This window comes from Neophocaena asiaeorientalis, unplaced genomic scaffold (genome assembly GCF_003031525.2).
Source record: "Neophocaena asiaeorientalis asiaeorientalis breed wild unplaced genomic scaffold, Neophocaena_asiaeorientalis_V1.1 scaffold171, whole genome shotgun sequence".
In the NCBI taxonomy this organism is placed as follows: Eukaryota; Metazoa; Chordata; class Mammalia; order Artiodactyla; family Phocoenidae; genus Neophocaena; species Neophocaena asiaeorientalis.
Genome location: NW_020174013.1, coordinates 7,051,948 through 7,076,987, shown reverse-complemented (window position 1 = coordinate 7,076,987; position 25,040 = coordinate 7,051,948). Strand labels below are relative to the sequence as shown.

Below are 25,040 nucleotides of genomic sequence, written 5' to 3'. Positions count from 1 at the left end.
CCTGGGAAGCCAGGTTGAAACCCAGTCTCAGGCGCCACGGATCCTCGTGCATCTAGTAAACCTAGTTTTATGTTTAAATTCTGTGGCTGTCTTCTATGAAAATGTATGTCATTAAAGGCAAATAAGTTTGTAAGAACACACGAGCATTAGTGTTTCCTTAAGATATACTGTGGAAATTATAATCAAACAACTCGTAAATAAATCATTCCTTAGTTGTGATCCATTAGTCAGTACATTTTAAGTATCAAGAGAAATTTGTAGATGTGTTATAGACTGTGGTAGCTAGCCTCCAAAGTGGCCCCCCAACTATACTGGCCTCCTGGCATTTATGGGTTGGTGTAGTCCCCTCTCACAATGAATAGGACTGAACTTTGTAATCAATGCGATATTGTTGACATGGTGTGGGACTTCTGTGGCTAGGCCATAAACGCCATTGAAGCTTCTACCTTGCTCTTTCTGGGGAAGGCCAGCTACCATGTTGTGAGAAAGCTCAAGCAGCCTGGGGGAGAGGCCCACATGGGGAGGAACTAAGGCCTTTTGTAAACAACAAGCACCACTGAGTTAAGTCATCTTGGAAATGGATCCTCCACCCTTAGTTAAGCCTTTGGACGACTGCAACCTCATGAGAGACTCCTGGCCAGAAAATATCATCTTATATTAACAAACAATAAAATATTCATATTCATACTCTAGTATATGCTTTTGGATTTCATTTTAGACATGAAGCTATTAAATAGAGCTTATTAGGAGGGATTCCTTAATTATGTAAATCACCATACACTACTGGCAGATTATTCTCATAAAGTGTGCTTTTTAGAATGTAAGGGTGACTCTGAGACTGACAGACTCCATTGAGATTTTCAGTTATGGAAAACAATACCTATTATAGTAGATACCTGTGATTGGAGTGAAGTTTATGAACAAGTATTAAATGAGTAGGCAATTAAATCCCTTTTTTGTGGTTTTAAAAGGTGAAATTTTAATTATTCAAACATCCTTTCAAATGTAAAAGAACTTAAAAAAATCATTATGTGTGAAAATGTGTCATTAAATAACTATAAAAATATTCCCTTCCCTACTTGAAGGGAAAACGCTGCTTTAACAGGTACATATTTAAAGTAAAACTACACTTAACAAAACACAGATATACTGATTACTTTTCATGATTTTATGTAGTCCACTTTTACCATAAGATGCCATTTAAGTGTTTTCTTTTATACTTTTATATATCAAGGATTACTGATTCTTTAAAAATTCCCTTGGACTACATTTTTACAAATAAAATATATAGCTACTTAAAAAAAAGGTTCATGGTCCAAATTCATGCTGTGTTCTGAAAAGACCCAAGCAGAGAATTTAAAGTGGTCTCAATTTGGTGGTGCAAGTTGACTCCAAAAAAAAAGGTCTTTTCCAAACACGTTACTCTTTCTTTTTTTTTTTTTTTTTTTTTTTTTTTTTTTTTTCGTTTTTTTTTTTACGTTACTCTTTCAGTCTTTAAAACCTGAACTTTCTCTTGCCTCTATTTCCCCTAGGAGTTACCATTCCATTTATTTGCCACTGTGTACTATACCGCCATTGTCGCTGCTTGATCTTGTCACTGTCAATTCCTTTCCTCCCAGTCTCTTTTAAACCCATTCAAATCCACTCCAAGCAAACTTTTGCCCTGATCACTCTATGAATGGCAACTTCATCCTTCCAGTTGCTCAGGTCCGAAATCTTGGAATCATCTTTGACTCTTTTCCTCATACTCCATATCCCATCCTTCAGAAAATCCTGTTGGCTTACTTCCAAATCATATCCTGAATTTGTCCACTCTTCACACTTTCCACTGCTACCTTCCTGGTCTGAGCCACCAGCATCTTGCCTGCTTAGTTTATAGCAATAGCCTCTTCACTCATTGAAGTGGGAAGTCTTCCCACTTCCACTAAAGTCTTAGCCTCAACAAAGTAGCTCCAGGGACTCTTTTGAAATGCAGATTAATCCTATCACTCTTCTGCTCAAAATGACTCCCCATTTCACTTACAGTAAAAGTCCTTGTAAGGCTTTACATAATTGAAACTCCCTTGTTTCATTCCCTATAACCTATACCTTTGCTGGCTTGGCTCTAGCCACACTGGCCTCCTTGCTGTTCTTCCTCACCAAGCTCCTGCCCTGACACACCTCTGCAGTGGCTGTTCCCTCCACATGGAATGCTCTTCCTCAGGGTATCCACATCTCTCGCAAATCCTTACTCCAGGAGGCCTACCCTGACCACTCTATTTAAAATGGCAACAGATCTCCCCCTCACTCTCTTCTATTCCCCGTTTTTTCTATGGCAGTTACCACCTTTGCACATACATGTTAATTGTGTTTGTTTGCCTCCTAGCTCATGCTCTAACTTTGTGGGGGGAAGACTCACAACGTCTTACTCTCAAATGCCCCTTACTTTCAAATGGTTGGGCCAAAATTTAAAAAGGGTTGTAATCCATTGATCGTTACGAAGTTACTTCAGTGAGACTGAAACATATATTTAAAAAAGGAAAACACTTAAAAATGGTGTTAAAAAACAAAATTCAACCAAGTAAATGTGAAGATCTAATTGGCTTTATTCAATGATTTATGAACCAGGCAGCATCCTATCTAGTAAATAGAAAGGCACTCCTTCAGTGGTACAAAATGGAAAGCTTTTATAGAAATGGGGTGGGACAAAGAAGTTATGAGTAAAGGAAAAGAAAGGATTGTTTCAGGTAAGATTACCTCTCTAGTGCTGATAAGCAATTCCAGAAATTCTGTTCTTGAGACAGGCTGAAACTGCCATTAGGTCTTGGTTTGCTGTCCTGGGGGCTAGTGGCTCCACCTTGAGCCTGTTGTTTCTTTCTTCTTCTTTTTTTAAAAAAACGATGGTTAAGATGGTAAATTTTGTTATGTGTATTTTACCATAACTTAAAAAAAAAAAAGAAAATACCAGAGCACATAGCTCTTGTAGAATAACAAATATTTCAAGAAATTTTTGTTTCAGTTATGTATGTGTGAGTACTTAGGTGTACTTGGTTTAAGGTACAACGTATTTCTTACTATCGGTCCCAGTCAAAATTAGAAAAAAATTGCTGTAGAGGAAGTTCTACACACACTCATCAGCTGACATGTAAAAGACACTTCACAACAGCATTGTTAGTGCAAAAGCTGGAAACAATCCAAATCTCCAGAGGACTAGAATGGATAAATGTGGTATATTAAACAATGGAATACTATACAACAGTGAATGAAAGAACTACACAGACCTGCTTTTCTGTGGATGCCAAAAGCAATGCTGAGAGAAGCAAAGTCCTGGAGAAAACAAACGATTCCACATACAAAGCTCAAAATCAAACAAAATAAGATCTGTTTAGTGATACATACACAGGTGATAAAACTACAAAGAAAAACAAACGGAGGTGAGATAAAATTCAGAAAAGTAATGATTTAAAACTTAAAATCATTTCATTGAAGTGGGAAGTCTTCCCACTTCCACTAAAGTCTTAGCCTCAACAAAGTAGCTCCAGGGACTCTTTTGAAATGCAGATTAATCCTATCACTCTTCTGCTCAAAATGACTCCCCATTTCACTTACAGTAAAAGTCCTTGTAAGGCTTTACATAATTGAAACTCCCTTGTTTCATTCCCTATAACCTATACCTTTGCTGGCTTGGCTCTAGCCACACTGGCCTCCTTGCTGTTCTTCCTCACCAAGCTCCTGCCCTGACACACCTCTGCAGTGGCTGTTCCCTCCACATGGAATGCTCTTCCTCAGGGTATCCACATCTCTCGCAAATCCTTACTCCAGGAGGCCTACCCTGACCACTCTATTTAAAATGGCAACAGATCTCCCCCTCACTCTCTTCTATTCCCCGTTTTTTCTATGGCAGTTACCACCTTTGCACATACATGTTAATTGTGTTTGTTTGCCTCCTAGCTCATGCTCTAACTTTGTGGGGGGAAGACTCACAACGTCTTACTCTCAAATGCCCCTTACTTTCAAATGGTTGGGCCAAAATTTAAAAAGGGTTGTAATCCATTGATCGTTACGAAGTTACTTCAGTGAGACTGAAACATATATTTAAAAAAGGAAAACACTTAAAAATGGTGTTAAAAAACAAAATTCAACCAAGTAAATGTGAAGATCTAATTGGCTTTATTCAATGATTTATGAACCAGGCAGCATCCTATCTAGTAAATAGAAAGGCACTCCTTCAGTGGTACAAAATGGAAAGCTTTTATAGAAATGGGGTGGGACAAAGAAGTTATGAGTAAAGGAAAAGAAAGGATTGTTTCAGGTAAGATTACCTCTCTAGTGCTGATAAGCAATTCCAGAAATTCTGTTCTTGAGACAGGCTGAAACTGCCATTAGGTCTTGGTTTGCTGTCCTGGGGGCTAGTGGCTCCACCTTGAGCCTGTTGTTTCTTTCTTCTTCTTTTTTTAAAAAAACGATGGTTAAGATGGTAAATTTTGTTATGTGTATTTTACCATAACTTAAAAAAAAAAAAGAAAATACCAGAGCACATAGCTCTTGTAGAATAACAAATATTTCAAGAAATTTTTGTTTCAGTTATGTATGTGTGAGTACTTAGGTGTACTTGGTTTAAGGTACAACGTATTTCTTACTATCGGTCCCAGTCAAAATTAGAAAAAAATTGCTGTAGAGGAAGTTCTACACACACTCATCAGCTGACATGTAAAAGACACTTCACAACAGCATTGTTAGTGCAAAAGCTGGAAACAATCCAAATCTCCAGAGGACTAGAATGGATAAATGTGGTATATTAAACAATGGAATACTATACAACAGTGAATGAAAGAACTACACAGACCTGCTTTTCTGTGGATGCCAAAAGCAATGCTGAGAGAAGCAAAGTCCTGGAGAAAACAAACGATTCCACATACAAAGCTCAAAATCAAACAAAATAAGATCTGTTTAGTGATACATACACAGGTGATAAAACTACAAAGAAAAACAAACGGAGGTGAGATAAAATTCAGAAAAGTAATGATTTAAAACTTAAAATCATCAATCTGACTAAAGGTTTGGGGAACTGGAATGTTTCTCTGTATTTCCCAAATTAATTGCACTTGAACATAACCTCCATGTCTATTTCTTGATCTTACCCCCGTCCCAGCTCCTAGTGTAGAGGTTGGCACCTACTTATTTTATGTATTTTTAAAGGGCCGAGCCATCTGGTAATTTGGTTTTCTGCATAATATATATATCCTAAATAGGATAACTTTCAAGGATAGCGCCTGGTAACAGCTCCGACAATAGCATTCATTAACTGTTTGCTGAATGAATACCTGTACTGTAGCATACGTTAGTTCATTTCCGTACTTCGCATCTTAGTCAAAATTCTTACTGTGGCTTCAGTTGACTGCCCGTTCCATCCCCTACCCCCTCTCACAGGCTCTAAAGTCATCAGGCTCCTGATTCTAAAGGCCCGGAGGCAGTTTTCTCCCTGTCTCTGCGCTGAGGAGGCTGAGAGGGAGAAGGTGGAACGTCTGGGTTAAGGCAAAAGTGCTTCCCAGGGACTCAGGGGTGTGGAGGCCACTGTCAAAGCTTACCTAAGAGTAAGGAGGCGGGCAGGGTTCGCCCTAGCGGTTCAAGTGAGGTACCGCGCGCACTCTTTAAAGTAGGGTCTGACCAAACTCACTAACACCGGTTCTCCGGTGACATCACCACCCCTCTGGATTCCTGATTGGAGGAGTTCATTAGCTCAATTCTCGCGATGATTCTCCCTCCAGGTCCTCTTCCTTCCCTCCAGGTCCTCTTCCTTCCCTCCCCTCGCCTCGACCCGGTAGTCGACTACAGACCACGCTGTGAGCCACGGAGACACCGTAGAACTAGACCAGCTTCCGGGACTCGTCCTGAGAGCTGCGACTTTTCTCGGACTCTTACGGGAACGAGGTTTGGCTCCCAGGCGTCCTGCTTGTCCCATCCGCGGTAGCGTTCGACTCTCCACCACTCGGCTCGGCCACTTTGCTAGGGCCGCCAGGCGATGTTCACCAATTCCCGTCCTTCAGTTACGCGAGAATTTGGCGGTCTTGAAACTGATTTCCGGTCGCTTAGGTCTCCATGGAGATAGCGCTTTAACCACTTTTGTTTTACCTGTCATTCCCCGGCCTCCACGTGGTTGGGAAATTGCCCAGATAATGTTTGTGGGAGTCAGCCAGAAAGTTGTAGATGGGAGTGAAGCAGCAATCAGAAGGGAAGCAGCCAGTGGGACCCAGGAGGAGTATAATTTACTGAGCATCTTCTGGCCACTTAAGCAGTACCTTAAGGTGGGCACGGGATTTTCCGCTATTGGGAGGCCCAGTTCTTCAGGACAAACGTTTAGGCATCCATTGAGCACGCATAAGCACCAGACCTCTTTGTGCAGTCTTGAGGGTTCCAGGATCAAATCCCGAGGCAGATTTGCTCACCATTCACCAGAGAATAGCCTCCCCAGTTGTCTATCTCTATTCCTTCTAAGCTTTGTATATTGGTGACTTACCTAGGAAGTGATCCCCAGTGATATTCCCCTTGATCTAATCTTGTCACTTTTCAGATTCTTACCTTGTCAATGCTTTTCTAACTGTGTCCATTTTTATTACCATTTTCTGTTAAGTGGATTTTCACATTTCATTGCTGTATTGACTTCTTACTTAGCAAAGGGACCAAAGGTTCTTCAGTGTCAGGACTAGCTTGTCATTTGGATATAGAATTTACTTAAGATGACACGTAGTCCACTTGCTGCTGTTAAAGGTATACATACCTTTTAGAACATCACTGACAAATGTTTTTTAAATAACTCATTTGTTTATTCATCAGATATTTATTAAGCACCTAATATGTACCAGGTACTGTTTTGGGAATTGAGAATTAAAACAGTGGACAAAACAGATTAAAGTTGCTGCCTTCATGGAATTTATTACTAGGGGAGACAGATAATATGCAAATAAACAAGTTCTTGTAACTTCAGGTAGTAGTAAGTACTATGAAGAAAATAAAGCAATAGAAATGGTCTGTATATGCGTAGGAGTGGTGGCATTTTCGATAGAGTGGTCATGGAAGGCTTCTTGGAGGAGGTAATATTTGAGAGGAGACCTGAATGATGAAGAGTTGGCCTTGCAAAGATTTGGTGGAATAAGCCTAACAGAGGTATCAGGAAGTGCAAAGTCCCCTAGATGGTGAAGAGAAGATTAATTTGAGATGAACTGCAGGGGAAAGCATGGCCAGATTATTTAGGGCCTTGAAGGCCAAAGTCTCAAATTTGGATTTTATTCTAAGTGAAAATGAAAGCCCTTGGAAAGTTTTAAGAAAGAGAGTAATTAGATTTGAAAAAATTTGCTTTGATGACTGTGAAGAAAATGGACTCTTCAGAAGCAGAATGGAAGTTTGGAGACCAGTTGGGAGGTTGTTGCAGGAGTACAGGTGGAAAGGGTTCATTCAATTTCTGTTTGGGTATTCCCAGCATTGGGAAATTCTCTTTTGAAAGGCAGCACATTTTATAGTTGAACCATAGCGTTCTTCCTTTGTATTGAGCTGGAACTGGCCTCCCTGAAGCTTGCACTGACATTTCCTAATTCTATAGACATCTACAAATTCTATAGCCATCTCAGATAGAAGACATCTGGGACTTCCTTGGTGGTCCAGTAGTTAGGACTTGGTGCTTTCACTCCGTGGCCCCGGGTTCAATCCCTGGTCAGAGAAAAGATCCTGCAAGCCGTGCAGTGCAGCCAAAAAAAAAAGACAGAAGACATCTATTCCTCTTTCTCCAAAGCAGTCCTCCAACAACAGCGGCTCTTTTAAGGCACTTGTCCAGTCCTCTTTTCTCCAGGCCAAACACCTTTGGTTAACTGAACTGTTTTCTGAAAGGAGGTGCTCTCTTGGCCCTTCAGAAATCTGGCTGTTCCTTGGAAGCTCCATCATTTGCTATGGCTCCTTAAGATATGGCAACCAGCATAGCATCTAATGCTCCACATGTCACCTGACCTGTGAAGATGACCAAGGGATCAGGCATTCCCTTGGTCTAGCTGACTTCTAATGTGGTTTTCAACAGTCATGTTGTGCTATTGGCTCACATATAATATTCAAACCACATATTGAGCTGTTTCAAATCACATATTTTCTCCCCCACCTCCCCATCCTGTATTTCTAGATTATATTTTTCTAATCCAAATGCAGCATTTTACATTTATTTCTGTTTCATCTTGGTAAATTTATTCCAGTTTATTGGTCTTTTTTTTTTAATCCTAATTCCATCATCCAACATGTGCTCCCACGTTTGTGTCTTTTATAAATTCACTATGTTATGTCCTCTAATGTCTACATTATAAACACTGCTAAAAATGCTAACTGCACCAAGAAGAGAGCCCTGTGTGGCATTTCCCTAGCGGCTTGTCTTCAGAGCGCATGGTACTATTAGTGTGTATCCTCTGAGTACATTTGTTCAGCCCATTATGAACCCTGTTAGCTGAAACAAACTCTGTTCGTTAACTAAAAGCAAACTCACAAGGATAGTATGTGAAAGTTTCCTTTATTAAATATTTTGCAGAAATAAAGATATAGCATCTCATGATACCTCCTGATCTGTCAGTCTAAGAAGTCACGGAGGTTAGGTATGTGTAGTTTATTTTTGAAAAACCATACTGGTTTCTTTGTTATTACTAAAATGAAGGTTTGCTGTATTTTAAAATATAAAGACTGGGTAGGTAAAAGTAACTTTAGACATTAATAAACTCTTCTTGAGTCTAAACAAGTTTTTCAAAGCAGAAATCCTTAGATCAGTAGTTCTCAGTCTGTGGCAACTTTGCTCCCCAGGGGACATTTGGCAATGACTAGAGACATTTTTTGGTTGTCACAACTTAGAGGAAAGAGGATGCTACTGACATCTAGTGGGTAGAGGCCAAGGATGTGTTAAATATCCTACAGTGTCCAGGACAACACTCTATAGCAAAGAATTATCCGGCCCAAAATGTCAGTGGTACTGAGGGCTTTAGTGCATTAGTGTCTTAAAACTCTTCTTTCTTGTAGTGACTACTGTTAATTCTATTTAAAATGGGTGTAAAGAAGAAGAAAGAAACTCAAGTTACTTCATTGACCGTTTGTCATCAGGACCTTGAAACTTTGAGATGTAAGTGACTTCTGACTTCATTTGTTGATCTCTTTTTTAGGTTGCAAACAGTATATTTATCTCTGGGACTCCATATCACATAATGTTCAAACTCTTGGTATTTAATTATTCCACGTTCTTTACATTCAGTTTTGGTTGTAAAATGGTTTTCTTAAACTTCTATCTTCAGACTAAGTTCTGCCAGGTTTTTTTTTGTTTGTTTATAAATATTTAAATTTTATAGAACACATGATGAAGGCAAACTCATATCCATATATTGTTAAATCACTGAAGAAATTTTTTTGTGTGTGTTATGTAGCTTTGGCTGATGTAGAAGGGAAGAATCTAGCTTCTTTGCTGTTACATTGTGTACAACTCACTGATGGAGTGTCACAGATCCATTATGTTAAACAGGTAAGGCTGATTTGATATTCATGAGTGCATCTTGAAGGTTATCATGCTGTCATGGACTTTTAAAATTAACATAATTTTTGGCTTCCAATTATTTAATATAAATGTATCATTAAAGAATAAGGGATTGTTTTGTTTTTTCTATTCATTGTATGATATCTTTTTATTCAGAGTGGCAAAAGAAGCCATACTTAGGCTTCCACCACTATTGGAGCTGTATATAGGTAGGATAATGAAATGATTGTGCATACTTTTTGTTTGTTTGTTTTTTGAATTTTATTTTATTTATTTTTTTATACAGCAGGTCCTTATTAGTCATCCATTTTATACACATCAGTGTATACATGTCAATCCCAATCTCCCAATTCATCACACCACACCATCACCCCCCGCCACTTTCCCACGTTGGCGTCCATACTTTTGTTCTCTACACCTGTGTCTCAATTTCTGTCCTGCAAACCGGTTCATCTGTACCATTTTTCTATGTTCCACATATACGCTTTAATATACGATATTTGTTTTTCCCTTTTTGACTTACTTCACTCTGTATGACAGTCTCTTTGGTGTAAGTGAGGTGTTAAAGTCCCCCACTATTATTGTGTCACTGTCGATTTCCTCTTTTACAGCTGTTAGCAGTTGCCTTATGTATTGAGGTGCTCCTGTGTTAGGTGCATATATATTTATAATTGTGATATCTTCTTCTTGGATTGATCCCTTGATCATTATGTAGTGCCCTTCCTTGTCTCTTGTAGCATTCTTTATTTTAAAGTCTATTTTATCTGATATGAGTATTGCTACTCCAGCTTTCTTTTGATTTCCTTTTGCATGGACTATCTCTTTCCATCCCCTCACTTTCAGTCTGTATGTGTCCCTAGGTCTGAAGTGCATCTCTTGTAGACAGCATATATATGGGTCTTGTTTTTGTATCCATTCAGCAAGCCTGTGTCTTTTGGTTGGAGCATTTAATCCATTCACATTTAAGGTAATTATAGATATGTATGTTCCTATGATCATTTTCTTAATTGTTTTGAACTTTTTTTAAAAAATTAATTAATTAATTTATGGCTGTGTTGGGTCTTCGTTTCTGTGCGAGGGCTTTCTCTAGTTGCGGCGAGCGGGGGCCACTCTTCATTGTGGTGTGCGGGCCTCTCACTATTGCGGCCTCTCTTGTTGCGGAGCACAGGCTCCAGACGCGCAGGCTCAGTAATTGTGGCTCACGGGCCCAGTTGCTCCGCGGCATGTGGGATCCTCCCAGACCAGGGCTCGAACCCGCGTCCCCTGCATTGGCAGGCAGATTCTCAACCACTGCACCACCAGGGAAGCCCTGGGTTTGTTTTTGTAGGTCCTTTTCTTCTCTTGTGTTTCTCACCTAGAGAAGTTCCTTTAGCATTTGTTATAGAGCTGGTTTGGTGGTGCTGAATTCTCTTAGCTTTTGCTTTTCTGTAAAGCTTTTGATTTCTCCATCAAATCTGAATTAGATCTTTGCGGGATAGAGTAATCTTGGTTGCACGTTCTTCCCTTTCATCACTTTAAGTATATCATGCCACTTCCTTCTGGCTTGTAGAGTTTCTGCTGAGAAATCAGCTGTTAACCTTATGGGAGTTCCCTTGTATGTTATTTGTCGTTTTTCGCTTGCTGCTTTCAATACTTTTTCTTTGTCTTTAATTTTTGCCAATTTGATTACTATGTGTCTCGGTGTGTTTCTCCTTGGGTTTATCCTGTATTGGACTCTGCACTTCCTGGACTTGGGTGGCTATTTCCTTTCCCATGTTAGGGAAGTTTTTGACTATAATCTCTTCACATACTTTCTCTGGTCCTTTCTCTCTTCTCCTTCTGGGACCCCTGTAATGTGAATGTTGTTGCGTTTAATGTTATCCCAGAGGTCTCTTAGGCTGTCTTCATTTCTTTTCATTCTTTTTTCTTTATTCTGTTGTGCAGCAGTGAATTCCACCATTCTGTCTTCCAGGTCACTTATCCGTTCTTTTGCCTCAGTTATTCTGCTATTGATTCCTTCTAGTGTATTCTTCATTTCATTTATTGTATTGTTCATCTCTGTTTGTTTGTTCTTTAAGTCTTTTAGGTCTTTGTTAAACATTTCTTGTATCTTCTCGATCTTTGCCTCCATTCTTTTTCCGAGGTCCTGGATCTTCTTCACTGTCATTATTCCGAGTTCTTTTTCTGGAAGGTTGTCTATCTCCACTTCTTTAGTTGTTTTTCTGGGGTTTTATCTTGTTATTTCATCTGGTACATAGCCCTCTGCCTTTTCATCTTGGCTATCTTTCTATGAATGTGGTTTTTGTTCCACAGACTGTAGGATTGTAGTTCTTGCTTCTTGCTGTCTGCCCTCTCTGTACATACCTTTTTTGTGGAGATAAGTTAAAAAAAAAAATTCTGTTAATCTTAATCTTCAAAAATTTTTAGCAGGCACGTTAAAAAGTTAACTTAAAATGTAAAGACTGTCCTTATGAGCATTTCATTATTAGGATTTATCATTTGAAGTTGCATAATATTTTGGGGGGAAGCAATTAAATGTATTATTGGTTTTCAGTAGTGCTACAGAATTCCTGTACCTTAAGCCATTAACAAGTCTACTCATTGAAGGTGGGTCTGGAGGGTAAAATGGGAGTTGGGAGCATGGTTTAAATATTTAATAAATACTGAAATAGTTTTAAATTAAATTAAATAGTGTTTAAATTAGTACCCTTAACGGTGTAGAGTGGAAAATATTACACATTAAAGGTGAGACTTAAAAAAGTATTTGAATCTATGTTACTTTACTATTCTTGATATTAGAAAAACATTACTATGGCTTTGAATTCTTTGGATTATAGATTGTGCCCTTACTGGAGAAGGCAAATAAAAATGGCAAGTGTGATCCCACTATTCGAAGTTGTTTGGATATTTTAGCAGGCATTTATCTTTCTTTGAATCTAAAGAATCCCTTGAAGAAAGTCTTGGCAAGGTAAGGAAAAAAAGAAAAGTTAGACGTTGTAAATGTTTAATTTGACCAAAAGTAACCAGTGTTTAAGGTTCCCTCTATGGTTTGGTAAAACTGAACTGAAATGTATCACTTAGCAATTTCATTCATACAATTTCTTCTTTGTTTTGTTTATTTACTTATTTATTTATCGTAACTCTTTAAAAATGTAAAAAAGCTTCTTAGGTCACAGACGTTAAAAAAATAGGCTGTAGGCTGTATTTTACACACTCCTGGTTCAGTCCATTTGCATGTAATGCAATTATTGGTTAAGTTTAAATCTGTCATCCTGCTGTTTTTTCTGTGTCCCATCTCTTCTTGGTCTAAACAGATGTTTAAAGCATATATTCCTAAGCATACATTAGGAATATATTACCATATTACACAGGTAATACAGGAATATATGCTTAGTGTAGAAAGTTTAAGCAATATAGAAGTACACAAAATAAAAAGTGAGCCTTCCTTTTCACTATTTCTGGCTTATCTTTTCTTAGTAAAGGTTATCACTTGACATTTTGGTGTTTCTAGACCTTTCCTTTGGGTTTAGTGTGTGTGTGTGTTATACTTTAGTTTTTATTTTTTATGTAAATGGGGTTATACTCTACATATTTCTCTGTAGGTTGTTTTTCACTAAGGAATGTCTTAGAGATATTTTCAGGTCAGTATAGTCCTTTTTTTTTTAAATTGTGGTTAAAAAAACCCCACATAACATAAAATTTACCATCTTAACTATTTTTGAGTGTACAGTTCAGTAGTGTTAAGTGTGTTCACATTGTTGTGCTATGGATCTCTAGAACTTCTCCATCTTACAAAACTGAAACTCAATACCCATTAAACAACTACTCCGTATTTCCTCCTCCCCCTAGCCCTTGGCAACCACCATTCTGCTTTCTTTTTCTATGATTTTGATTACTTTAGATACCTTGTATAAGTAAAACATTTGTATTTATCTTTCTGTGACTGACTTATGTCCTCAAGATTCATCCATGTTGTAGCATGTGATAGGATTTCCTTCCTTTTTAAGGCTGATTAATACTCTATTGTATGTATATAGCACATTTTGTTCATCCATTAGTCTGTTGATAGACATTTGGGTTGCTTCCTCTTTTTGGCTATTGTGAATAATGGACATGGTTGTGCAAATATCTCTTTGAGATCCTGCTTTCAGTTCTTTAGGGTATATAGCAATCCCCCCCAAGTGGGATTGCTGGATCATATGGTAATTTTATTTTCTGAGGAACTTCCGAACAATTTTCCATATGGCTGCACCGTTTTACATTTCCACCGAAAGTCCTTATTCTTTCTAACAGCTAGATATTCCATAATATGGATGTACCGAAATTTATATGTGCCGTATTACATATTATTTAATCACTTCTCCATTGATAGTTTGTTTTCAGATTTTCATTATTCCAGCAATGCTACAGTGATATTCTTAATTATGTATATAATTTTATATTTGATAGACATTTGGGTTGCTTCCTCTTTTTGGCTATTGTGAATAATGGACATGGTTGTGCAAATATCTCTTTGAGATCCTGCTTTCAGTTCTTTAGGGTATATAGCAATCCCCCCCAAGTGGGATTGCTGGATCATATGGTAATTTTATTTTTAATTTTCTGAGGAACTTCCGAACAATTTTCCATATGGCCGCACCGTTTTACATTTCCACCGAAAGTCCTCATTCTTTCTAACAGCTAGATATTCCATAATATGGATGTACCGAAATTTATATGTGCCGTATTACATATTATTTAATCACTTCTCCATTGATAGTTTGTTTTCAGATTTTCATTATTCCAGCAATGCTACAGTGATATTCTTAATTATGTATATAATTTTATACGTGTATTTCTCTGAAATGAATTCCTAGAAGAGGAATTTCTTGACCAAACTTACGCCTATCAAAATTTTTGATAGATATTGCTAAATCGTAATCCTCAACACGATATCATGTTATACTCCTTCTAACAAGTGAATAAGAGTGCCTTTTTCTTCATATCTTTCCAACACTGAATAAAATCAATCTTTAAATCTTTTAAAATTTGGTAGGTGAAAAATGGTGTTATGTTATAATTTGCATTTGCCAGGTTACTAGTGAGAGTGAATATTTTTTATTTGTTTTAAATTTATTTATTTATTTATTTTTGGCTGCATTGGGTCTTCGTTGCTGCCCACGGGCTTTCTCTAGTTGTGGCAAGTGAGAGCTACTCTTCGTTGCAGTGTGTGGGCTTCTCATTGTGGTGGCTTCTCTTGTGGAGCATGGACTCTAGGCACGCAGGCTTCAGTAGTTGTGATATGCGGGCTCAGTAGTTGTGGCTCGCAGGCTCTAGAGCGCAGGCTCAGTAGTTGTGGCACATGGGCTCTAGAGCGCAGGCTCAGTAGTTGTGGCACATGGGCTTAGTTGCTCTGTGGCATGTGGGATCTTCCCAGACCAGGGCTTGAACCCATGTCCCCTGCATTGGCAGGCAGATTCTTAACCACTGAGCCACCAGGGAAGTCCCCAAGAGTCAATATTTTTTAATGTGTAGATTTTGACTATTTTACTTTTTTTTGGTGATTACATATCTTAGTATGTTTTATTGTTAGAATATCTTTTTTTTTTTCTTTAAGCAAGTGTATTTATTGTGTCATAAAGCAATGATCAAATACTGGCCAGTTATAGGATTTCGGTGAAGTAGTCAACAAATGTCATTGAATATCCTGATGTTTTCCATCTTTTTCTCATTGTTTTGGCCCTATCTTCCCTCAGAGTTACAAGCACCTTATATAGACTTTACTGCAATTGGCAAAAAGAAAAAAAAAAGGAAATTTCCTCCTCCGCATTTCTTTTTATTGGAGAGAAAAAACATTTTGTGGAAGGTCCCAGTAGACTTTTCATTGAAGGTCCTGTCGATATTCATTGTCAAGATTGGGTCATATACTTTCTCTCTCCCTCGTTGTAAAAAATGGTTAGGAAGCAAAGGTGTCACACCTTTAGCCCTTTAGTGGAAGGTGAGCTTTGCCAGCAAAGAAGGGTATGGAGAATGCCTGCAGGAAGGCAGCCAACTGTAGAATGTCTTTATTTATAAGAGATCTATACAGATTACGTGCCAAATATATTCCTTTATTTTGTTACTTGTCTTTAAACTTTCTTCCTGATGTTTGCTTTATAAAAATTAAAAAAAATTTTCATACTCAAACCTGCAAATATTTTCCTTTGTATAGATTTCTGAGTTTCAGCTTGTATATGCTTTCTCTAATACAAGATTATATAAAATTAGTTATCTGAAAATACCCTTTTTGTTTGTTTAACTTTTAAATCTATCTGGTATTAAGTTTTGAGTGTAGTGTGAGATAGAGATCCAACTTAGTTTTCTTTTCTGTATGGGGAGCCACTTATCCCCAAACTGTTGAATAGTCCATTATTCACCACATATTTGAAATGCCATATTATTATGTTCTATGGTCTTGTATAAGCAAAGGTTTGATTTTAGACTTGGGTCTATTTGTTTACCCACCAACATCACACTTTTATTCACTATAGTTTGATACTATGGTTTAATTATATACTAGAACAAGTCATCTCTGTAGTGACTCTTGTTTTTCAGAATATTCTATTTTCAAATTTTTTTTTCCTTCCAGAAAAGCTTTAGAACTGTTGAGTCAAATTTTTAAAAAAATGTTAATTTAGATTAACAGTGGTAAATTGGCATTAAATTTAATTTATCCATTCAGTAAATTTTTATTGATTATCTACTATGTGTCAAGTATTCTTCTAGGCATTGGGGAAACAGTGAATAGAACAGTCCAGAACAGAGGTTACTTCTAAGAGGAAGACAGAAGATAGATAAATAAGCAAAATATATAGGAATTAGAGGGCATGAGTGCTATGGAGAAAAAAAAATAAAGCAGAGAATTGGGAAAGGGAGTACCAAGGATGGGGTGAGGGTTACAGTTTAAAATATAGTAGTGACTTCATACATCTTTGCTTAGTGTCATTGATAGGGTGATGTTTGAGATTGACCTGAAAGGGGCGAGGAAATGATTATTGGGTATATTTGAGGGAAGAGAGTTCCAGGTAGAGGAAATAACAAGTACAAAGACTTTGGCATGTTGTTGGAATGGAGGAAGGCTGTGTAGCTAGAGTGAAGTGAACAAGGATCAAGATGAGGCAGAGAGATAATGGTGGGCCCAGATCGTGTAGGGTCTCATAAGTCAATGTAATCTCTTTGGCTACTGCTTTGACTGAGAAGAACATTGTTGGATGGTTTTACGCAGAGGAGTAACATGTTATTTTAGTAATATCACTCTGGCTGCTCTGTTGAGGATAGTCTGCAGAATGGGAGGGAATTAATATGGAAGCAGGGAGACCAGATGAGAGGGAGTTCCTGATCTGTCTTCTCGTGGTGTAATGTTATAATTTCCTGGCTGTATTTTGAAGGTGTCATTCAATATTTCATTTATAATATTCCCCTCCCTCCCTACATATCCTTGTACATACTCTAAGATTGTCAGATTTTTAATATTTGGTTCTTTTTCTAGCTCACTAAATGACCTACCTGAATGTTTTCTAACTGAGGCTACACAGAGTTTTACTTCTCGTCTTCAGGAAGAATTGAATACTACTACTGATCTATACTCTTATAGGAAAGTTATTGACAATATATCTTCCTGTATGGAGAACTTTGACTTGGGTAAGCCAGCTCATTTCTAGTACTTTTTCTGGCTAACACCTGTCGTTACATCAGTGTTTTAAATGATGTTAATTTTGGTTCTGAAACTGCTTACCAGTGTTAATTTTCCCCCCACAGGTAGATCAAGTGTTAATAATCTTCTTGAAAATGGTAAGTCCTATTATTTTATTTTATTCTGAGAGGTGACTGCTTGTGTAAGTCATTTTGGAACTGGTTCTTTTAAGTTTCTTGGCAACGGGTGGAGTACTGCAGATGACTAACGTACATGGTGTGCCTTCCTTTTAAATTTCTACTTTTGTGATATCATTTTGGGTGGCAGTGATTTAAAATATTTTCTTGTGCTGAAGTCAAAGTTCAGTTTTAAATTTCTGATTTTTCATTATATTCTTTTTGTTTCAGTGCTTCATTATCTACAGAAGAGTTTAATTGAAATCTCAGAAGAAAACAGGCAAGTGTTAACATGTTTCCATGGTTGTTTATGTGTGTGTGTACATTTGCAGTTGTGCATTGTGTTTGTACAAAGGAAATTGTATTGTATTGCTTGCTTTTTTTTATTTGGTTGCGCCATGCACCTTGCGGGATCTTAGTTCCCCAACCAGGGATTGAACCCATGCCCCCTGCAGTGGAAGCACAGTCTTAACCACTGGACTGCCAGGGAAGTCCCCACAAAGGAAATTTTTAAGAAGGGTCCAGAATGTGCTCCTTTCCATCCCTCTCCATTAATATTAGATGTAATTATTTAAATTTATTTTCTTGAGGTTTAATATTTAATTTTAAAAGATCAAATAAATTATTATGAGAATAAATGAGAAAGGGAAGAGCTTTTTCCTCTACTGGAGTGTTCCTTTTCCATAGCATCCTGTTTTTATTTTGTGGATGAAATATGCTCTGTTATCTCTCTGAGGATATTAATAATAAGGTTTTTTTTTTAAGTTTTCTTTTCTTTACATGGGTCTCTATTTCTTCCAACCTGCTTTTTTTCTGTTTGCTGGTTTTGGTCACTGTATTTGTTGCTAGAAGCTTTCCTTGGAAGTCTGGTGATCCTTGGCTGAGCACTTATTTAAGATTGGGGCACTGAGAGTTGACTTGGATCTCTGTATGTATGGTTGGGGTTGATTGCAGGCTTTATTGTAGGCTAGTCTAGCTGGGCTGTTTCTTTGGGGGAACGCTTGATGCCAGTATCTTTAGGCCTTTTTGCATGGGTAGTAGATTTGCCATGGAAGAATCTTTCAAACCATTGGCTTAATATTCTGGTTGCTGAGTGAGGGAAGAAAGCTGAGATCTTGGCATTTAGCATTTATTGTGCATATATTTTCCTAATTCTCCTGTTTGCAATATGGTATCATTGCTTTAGGTGTGTGTGTTGTCTTCCTGTCCAGACACTTACTTTTTACCTTCTCTGGAGGTAAAACAGTTGTTTACTAGCTTGGAGGTAGGATCCACAGTTGTCATTCTCAGAGCGTAGCCACTCTTCCTGTTTTCATACCTACATTTAGCTCCACATCAAGGAGCAACTGGTGCCAACAATTTCTTAGTCTTTGGGGGCTGCAAATCGGGTTGCTCTGGGCTTGTTCTCTGACTTAGGATTCACCTTTCTTGATTCTGCTAAGTTATCACTTATCCATCTGCTCCTAAAATTTTAGTATTATTGTCTTTTGTTGCCCTAGTGTATTTATGTCTTTTTACATTTTAAATCCCTTGGTTGTTGGTTTAGGGAGGTTCTGGGGGAGAGTAGAAGTAATATCTTTGTGCCATCATTAACCCAAGTCTCCTTTTACCTTACCAGGAGCTCCTTCTCTGTTTCCTTCTAGGCTCTTCTTCCTCTGCTCATCTCTTAAATATGAGTTCTGTCCTTTTCATTCTGTTTGTTCTGACTGCTTTATATCATCCACTTCTTTGGTGTCAGCTACCATCTCTATACTTAGGATTCCCAGGCATCACTCCAAGTTAGATCTTTTCCTTGAGTGGTAGACTCATGTAGCGGTTGTCTCCTTGTTGTTTTACAGGGTGCCTCAAATTCAATGCATCCAAAAGAAAAATCACTGTCCTTTTATATATTGTTGTTTTACCCACAACCCCTGGTAACATCTATTCTACTTTATGTCTCTTTCAATTTGCATATTCTAGATAAACTCAAATAAGTGGAATACAATGTTTGTCCTTTTGTGTCTGGCTTATTTTACTTATAATGTTTTAAGGGTTAATCTATGTTGTAGCATGTGTCAATTTCACTCCTTTTAATGGCAGAATATTCCATTTTATATATAGGCCACATTCTGTTTATCCATCCATCTGTTGATGGACATTTGGGTTGTTTCTGCCTTTTGGCTAGTGTGAATAATGCTGCTATAAACATTGGTATACCAGTATCTGCTTGAGTCTCTACTGTCAGTTCCTTTGGGTATATACTTAGGAGTAGAATTGCTGGATCATATAGTCATTCTATGTTTAACTTTTTGAGGAGCGAGCCCCCAAACTGTCTTCCCTGACTTTTGTTTTAATATTATCATTGCTCTTGTGTTCTGCTATGTTGAGAATAGACTGAGAAGAGCAAGGATAGAAGCTGGGAGACCAGTTGGGAGGCTATTGCAGTAATAGTAATGCAAGGGAGAGATGAGAGTGGCTCAGGCCAGGAGTAGCAGTGGAGGTGGTCTGATTCTAGATACATTTTGAAGGTAGAACCAACAGGATTTTCTTACAGATGGGACAAGTGAGAGAAGAGTCAAGGATGACTGCCAAGTTTTTGTAGGATAGAGATTCTAGCAGGTGGAGCTGGTGTGGAGTTGTGGATAAGTTCACGTAGTTTGAGATGTCTGTCAGACATCCAGGTGAAGATGTTGAGTAGGAAGTTTCACACACAAGCCTGGAATTGGAAAAAGAAGTCTGGGCTGGAGATGAAAATTGGGGAGTTGTCAGCATATAGACTATAATTTTAAGCTTACGAGCTAGATGAGCTCAGCATCAAGGGAATGAATTAGGTGGACAGAAGAAGTAAAGACTGGGTTGCGGTGAGCTCACATAAAGACATAAGGGAGAAGAAGATGAACTAGCCAAGGTGTCTGAGAAGGCTCAACAACAGTGAAGTAGGAGAAAAACCTAAGGGCGCCTGGCATCTTGGAAGCCGGATCAAGGAAGTTACAAGGTTAGGGAGTGTTCAGATTTAGAAATTATGTCATTTATTCTTTTTTCTTTTTAATTGAAGTATAGTTGATTTACAACGTTGTGTTAATTACTGCTGCACAGCAAGGTGACTCAGTTATACATATATATATACACATTCTTTTTCATATTCTTTTTTATTATGGTTTATCATAGGATATCGAATATAGTTCCCTGTGCTATACAGTAGGACCTGTTGTTTATCCCTTCTATGTATACCAGTTTGTATCTGCTAATGCCAAACTCCCAATCCATCCCTCCTCCACTCCCCGTCCCCGCTTGGCAACCACCAATCTTTTCTCTATGTCCGTGATTCTGTTTCTGTTTCATGGATACGTTCATTCGTGTCATATTTTAGATTCTACATGTAAGTGATAGCATACGTATTTGTCTTTCTCTTTCTGACTTCCTTCACTTAGTATGATAATCTCTAGTTGCATCCATGTTGCTGCAAATGGCATTTTGTTCTTTTTTTATGGCTGAGTAGTAGTCCATTATATATATATGTACCACATGTTCTTTATCCATTCATCTGTCGGTGGACATTTAGGATGTTTTCATGTCTTGGCTATTGTGAGTAGTGCTGCAATGAACATATGGGTGCATGTATCATTTTGAATTATAGTTTTGTCTGGATAAATGCCCAGGAGTGGGATTGCTGGATCATATGGTAATTCTATTTTTAGTTTGCTTGGGAAACTCCATACTGTTTTCCACAGTGACTGTACCATTTATTCCTGGTTCGTTATTTTTACTCTAAAAAGAAGAAGTGAGGTTAGTCATTAGCTGAGAAAATGGGAAAATTTTGAGGTAAGTTAAGAGTGTTGGAAGTTTGCAATAAATGTCTGCATAACTGGAATATTTATGGGAATGGAAGAGAGAGGCATAAATGTTGATTATAATCTAAAATTGATTTTGGCCCTTTGATTGAGGGATTATTTTGGAGAGAGATAGAAAAGGTGACATTTTAATTTGACTTTTCTTTTGTAATAATTTCTTTTCTTTGTTGTAGAAAATTGGCTGGAAATCATATTGTTCAAACTCAGTTGATGAATGACTTGTTGGTAGGCATTAGAGTTTCAGTGATGTTAGTACAGAAAGTACAAGGTTTCCAGAGACTTCATTTGAAGAGTTCTCCTACATGGCAAAGTATGTGTGGATTGCTGAGTATCTTTACCAAGTTTTTAAGCGATGGTAAGTATAAGACATACAAATGATGATTACAATTGAGTGTCAATCACTTTGCTACTAATGGTATGAAATATTTGATACTTAACTGAAATATAGAACTTCCTCTCCCCCAGCCCCTCAAAGTGGCGAAAGGTTCTGGATTACAGTTCAACAAGGGATAACATTGAAGGACTTTTCTAAATGTGTGTATGTGTGTGTGCATGTGTGTATTGTATACAAAGAAGAAAACCCAACAGTCTTAGGGTTGAAAAGCCACAGACTTTAAAAAGCAAAAGAAAGTTCTTGAGAAATTTCCAAATTTGGAGGTACGATCTGGAAAGATTAGTGTAACCCATGCATTTCTCCTTAGCAGCAGGTGTACCTTCAGATAATGACGGTGGTCATTGTGGGGCTGGTCATTATTCCTCCTTATATCTCATGTTGCTTCTATCCATATGTACTGTACCACCACGAAACCAAGTAGGTAATGAGAGGAAGTGCCTTTTTTTTTTTTTTGTCTATTTAGTAAAAATATTTAATGCTGCCAAAAAGTGTAAAAATACAGTAGGAGTGGCAGTAAGCACCAAGTAGTCTCTCCTAATTTATTTCTTTTACATCTTTCTACATTTTCATACATGCATTGAAAAACTTCACAATGCACAAAATTAGAGGGTTCTGCAAAGTCTTCTGCTGGTGGTGGTTGCTCTTTGTTCCCCTGGATGTAAGGTTTACTTTGTAAACAGACAAATGTGAGGCAATCTACAGGCTTATCAAGGAGAGGAAGTGTCTTATATAAGTGTTTCAACTAAGGAGTTAAAATGAAATGCTAGAATTAGAATATCACCATTTTGTTACCCCAGTGACTTGAGGTAGGCATTAGGCATCAACAACTGCTAACATTACAGAAACAGACAACCAGACAACATGTGCCTCTTACTTTTGAGTCTTGCTTTTACCACTTGTAGTCTTCCCAGAGGAACTGAACTTGAGACTGACCCCGTGTCTAGGTCACCTGCCATTTTGCAGGAATTACAGAGGACAGAAGAAAGTGTTGAACCACACTAGGAGTAAACATCCAGATCATGGGAAACTCTGCAGGTTAAAAGGACAGAGTTATTCAACAGAAATTATAATAAAAAGGACGGAAGGGGCACCTGTAGATTAAAGGACATATCAAAAAAATTTTAAATGGGTGAGACTATAGTGTCTAGGGATGCACATTTGATTAATGAAACTATTTAAAAATAATAAGGCAGTCATTACTGTGAAAGTCAGGATAATGCTTACTCAGGGTGAGAGAGGAGCTTGTGATTGGGGTGAGGCATGTGGATGAGCCCTCTGGGCTGGGTGGCCAAGCTCTATTTCTTGCCTTGGATGGTGGGTACAAGGGTGTTAACCTTCTAATAATTCATTAAGCTATACATTTACTTTGGATGTTTTCTGTATCTGTGTTTTATATTACAATAAGATTAGCAAAAATGTTATACTAAACATATAAGTATCTACATAAAAAGCTGTATTACCTTTTCACCCTTTACCTCCTATTCTATATGGTAACGTATGTATGAATATTAACTTAATTAAAAAAACATTAATAGGATCTGTTCAGAGCTCTTGCTTGTAAAAAAACAGTAACTGACTCTGATTTTGCTAGGCTGATGGGAAAAAAATAGTATCTCATTGTTTATATGTTCTTAACCCTGGTAACTAGTGAGAGTCCTAACTATATTGTCTCATTAGTATTTCTTTTCTTTCCTCTCTTTTCCTTCCTTCCTTCCTGCCTGCCTTCCTTCCTGCCTGCCTTCCTTCCTTCCTTCCTTCCTTCCTGCCTTCTTTCCTTTCTCTCTCTCTCTGTCTCCCCCTCTCTTCATTCCTTCCTTCCTGCCTTCCTTCCTTTGCCTAGGATCTCAGATAAGTATTGAAAGGAAAATAAAGTTCCTTTTATTAAGGCATAATTTACAGACATGTTTGCAGAGGATATTTACATTTTAAAAGAGGAATTTATAAATCTAAAAAAAAAGACTTCAGTGAAATGCAGAGAAGACATGAATTTAATGTGAGGCAACCTCATTTCTGAAAAGTTGATGGCCCCTAATCAATGCTGTTCTTCCCTAGGATTTTAAAGCTTCATGTATCAGTAAAGTGCTTAGCTATAAGTAACAGAAAGCTGAACTTCAGGGATTTAATTAAATGTGCCTCCCCACATAAGGATAAATTCAGAGGCAGGTGATCCAGAACTACTGTAGGCAGTCTGGGACCCAAACATTTCTGCTTTTCTGCTTTGCCGTCTTCAGCATGTTGGCTTTCATCCATATGTTTGTTGTTTTGTGGTTACTATATGACTGCTCTGTCTCCAGACCCCCTGTCTGTGTTCAGGGCAGGAAGGAAGACCAGTTGCATCTTTACCTCTAATCTGGAAGAACAAAAATAGCTAAAAGATTTCTGCTTACATCCTATCGGCCTGAATCCTCATATGGTACCTTTAGTTGCAAGGAAGATTGAGGAAACAGGTATCATGTCTTTGGCTGGGCACGTGGATCTCCCAGAGTCACAGTTCGTTAACAGGGATAAAGCGCAGAATAGATTTTTGGAAGATAGCTTATAGTAGGTATTCATAATTCTTACCCCAAAGTGAATAATTCACTGTATTATTTTGTTTACTTTCTCACAAACCAGAGGCTCATAGAAAGCAAAAAGAAGATAGTAAGCCAGGATTGTTTGGTTACATTGGGCACAGTGCCACTGAGAGCAGAGTTTGTAATTAGCACTGATGTGGGCTCTTTACACAAGCCCTGAAGTCACTTTAAGAAAAAGTAATGTATCATGGGGATTGGGATGCAGAGGCATCAGTGGAAGGGAGGGAATAGGAGGTATTGCTGCTAGATGTGCTGGGAGGGAGTAGATGGAGAGGAAGAGAGAGTGGATGTTAGAGGAGAAAGGAAGGAATTACATTGATTATTTGTGTGCTGGGCATAAAAGCCTTTATGTTCATTTATTTCAACCTTACAACAACTGTGTCAGGTAGGAGTTATATTTTTCCCATTTTACAGAAGAGAAAGCTGAATCCCTGGGAAGTTAAATAACTTAATAAAGCCCTATCCACCTAGGAAGTGGTCAAGCTAGAAATTGCACCCAGGACTGTCTGACCCCACGACATCTGCTCTTTCTACTCTACCACAGTATCCATCATCATTTAATACGTGCTTTCTACTTTTTTGCCAAATAGATGACCTCTTACAGACGATTCAGAGTACATCTGGATTAGCTGTTATTCTTTTTATTAAGGCTATGTTTCATCCACCTGAAAAGATTCCTGATTTGGTAAGTCCATCTCCTTTTTAGAATTGTACTTTATTGATAGTTAGACACGTTTTTCTTTTTTTTTTTTTACGGTATGCAGGCCTCTCACTATTGCGGCCTCTCCCGTTGCCGAGCACAGGCTCCAGACGCGCAGGCTCAGCAGCCATGGCTCACAGGCCCAGCCGCTCCGCGGCACGTGGGATCTTCCCGGACTGGGGCACGAACCCGTGTCCCCTGCATCGGCAGGCGG

General features: G+C 38.1%; 1 protein-coding gene across 4 annotated transcripts in view; it reads left to right on the top strand.

Annotated features, from left to right (window-relative positions):
* Positions 1–5,772: 5,772 nt before the first annotated feature.
* THADA (THADA armadillo repeat containing) overlaps positions 5,773–25,040 on the top strand; it is a 307,233-nt gene continuing 287,965 nt past the window's right edge. For 3 of the 4 annotated variants that reach the window (XM_024753497.1, XM_024753498.1, XM_024753495.1), the window contains exons 1-9: positions 5,773–5,910; positions 9,019–9,118; positions 9,417–9,511; positions 12,340–12,470; positions 17,010–17,161; positions 17,279–17,311; positions 17,561–17,609; positions 21,333–21,514; positions 24,717–24,811. In XM_024753497.1, the coding sequence (XP_024609265.1) occupies positions 9,043–9,118; positions 9,417–9,511; positions 12,340–12,470; positions 17,010–17,161; positions 17,279–17,311; positions 17,561–17,609; positions 21,333–21,514; positions 24,717–24,811 (813 nt within the window). In that variant the 5' untranslated portion in view covers positions 5,773–5,910; positions 9,019–9,042. Of the gene's footprint in view, positions 5,911–9,018; positions 9,119–9,416; positions 9,512–12,339; positions 12,471–17,009; positions 17,162–17,278; positions 17,312–17,560; positions 17,610–21,332; positions 21,515–24,716; positions 24,812–25,040 lie in introns of those variants that run through there. The other variant, XM_024753496.1, reaches the window with a different exon arrangement.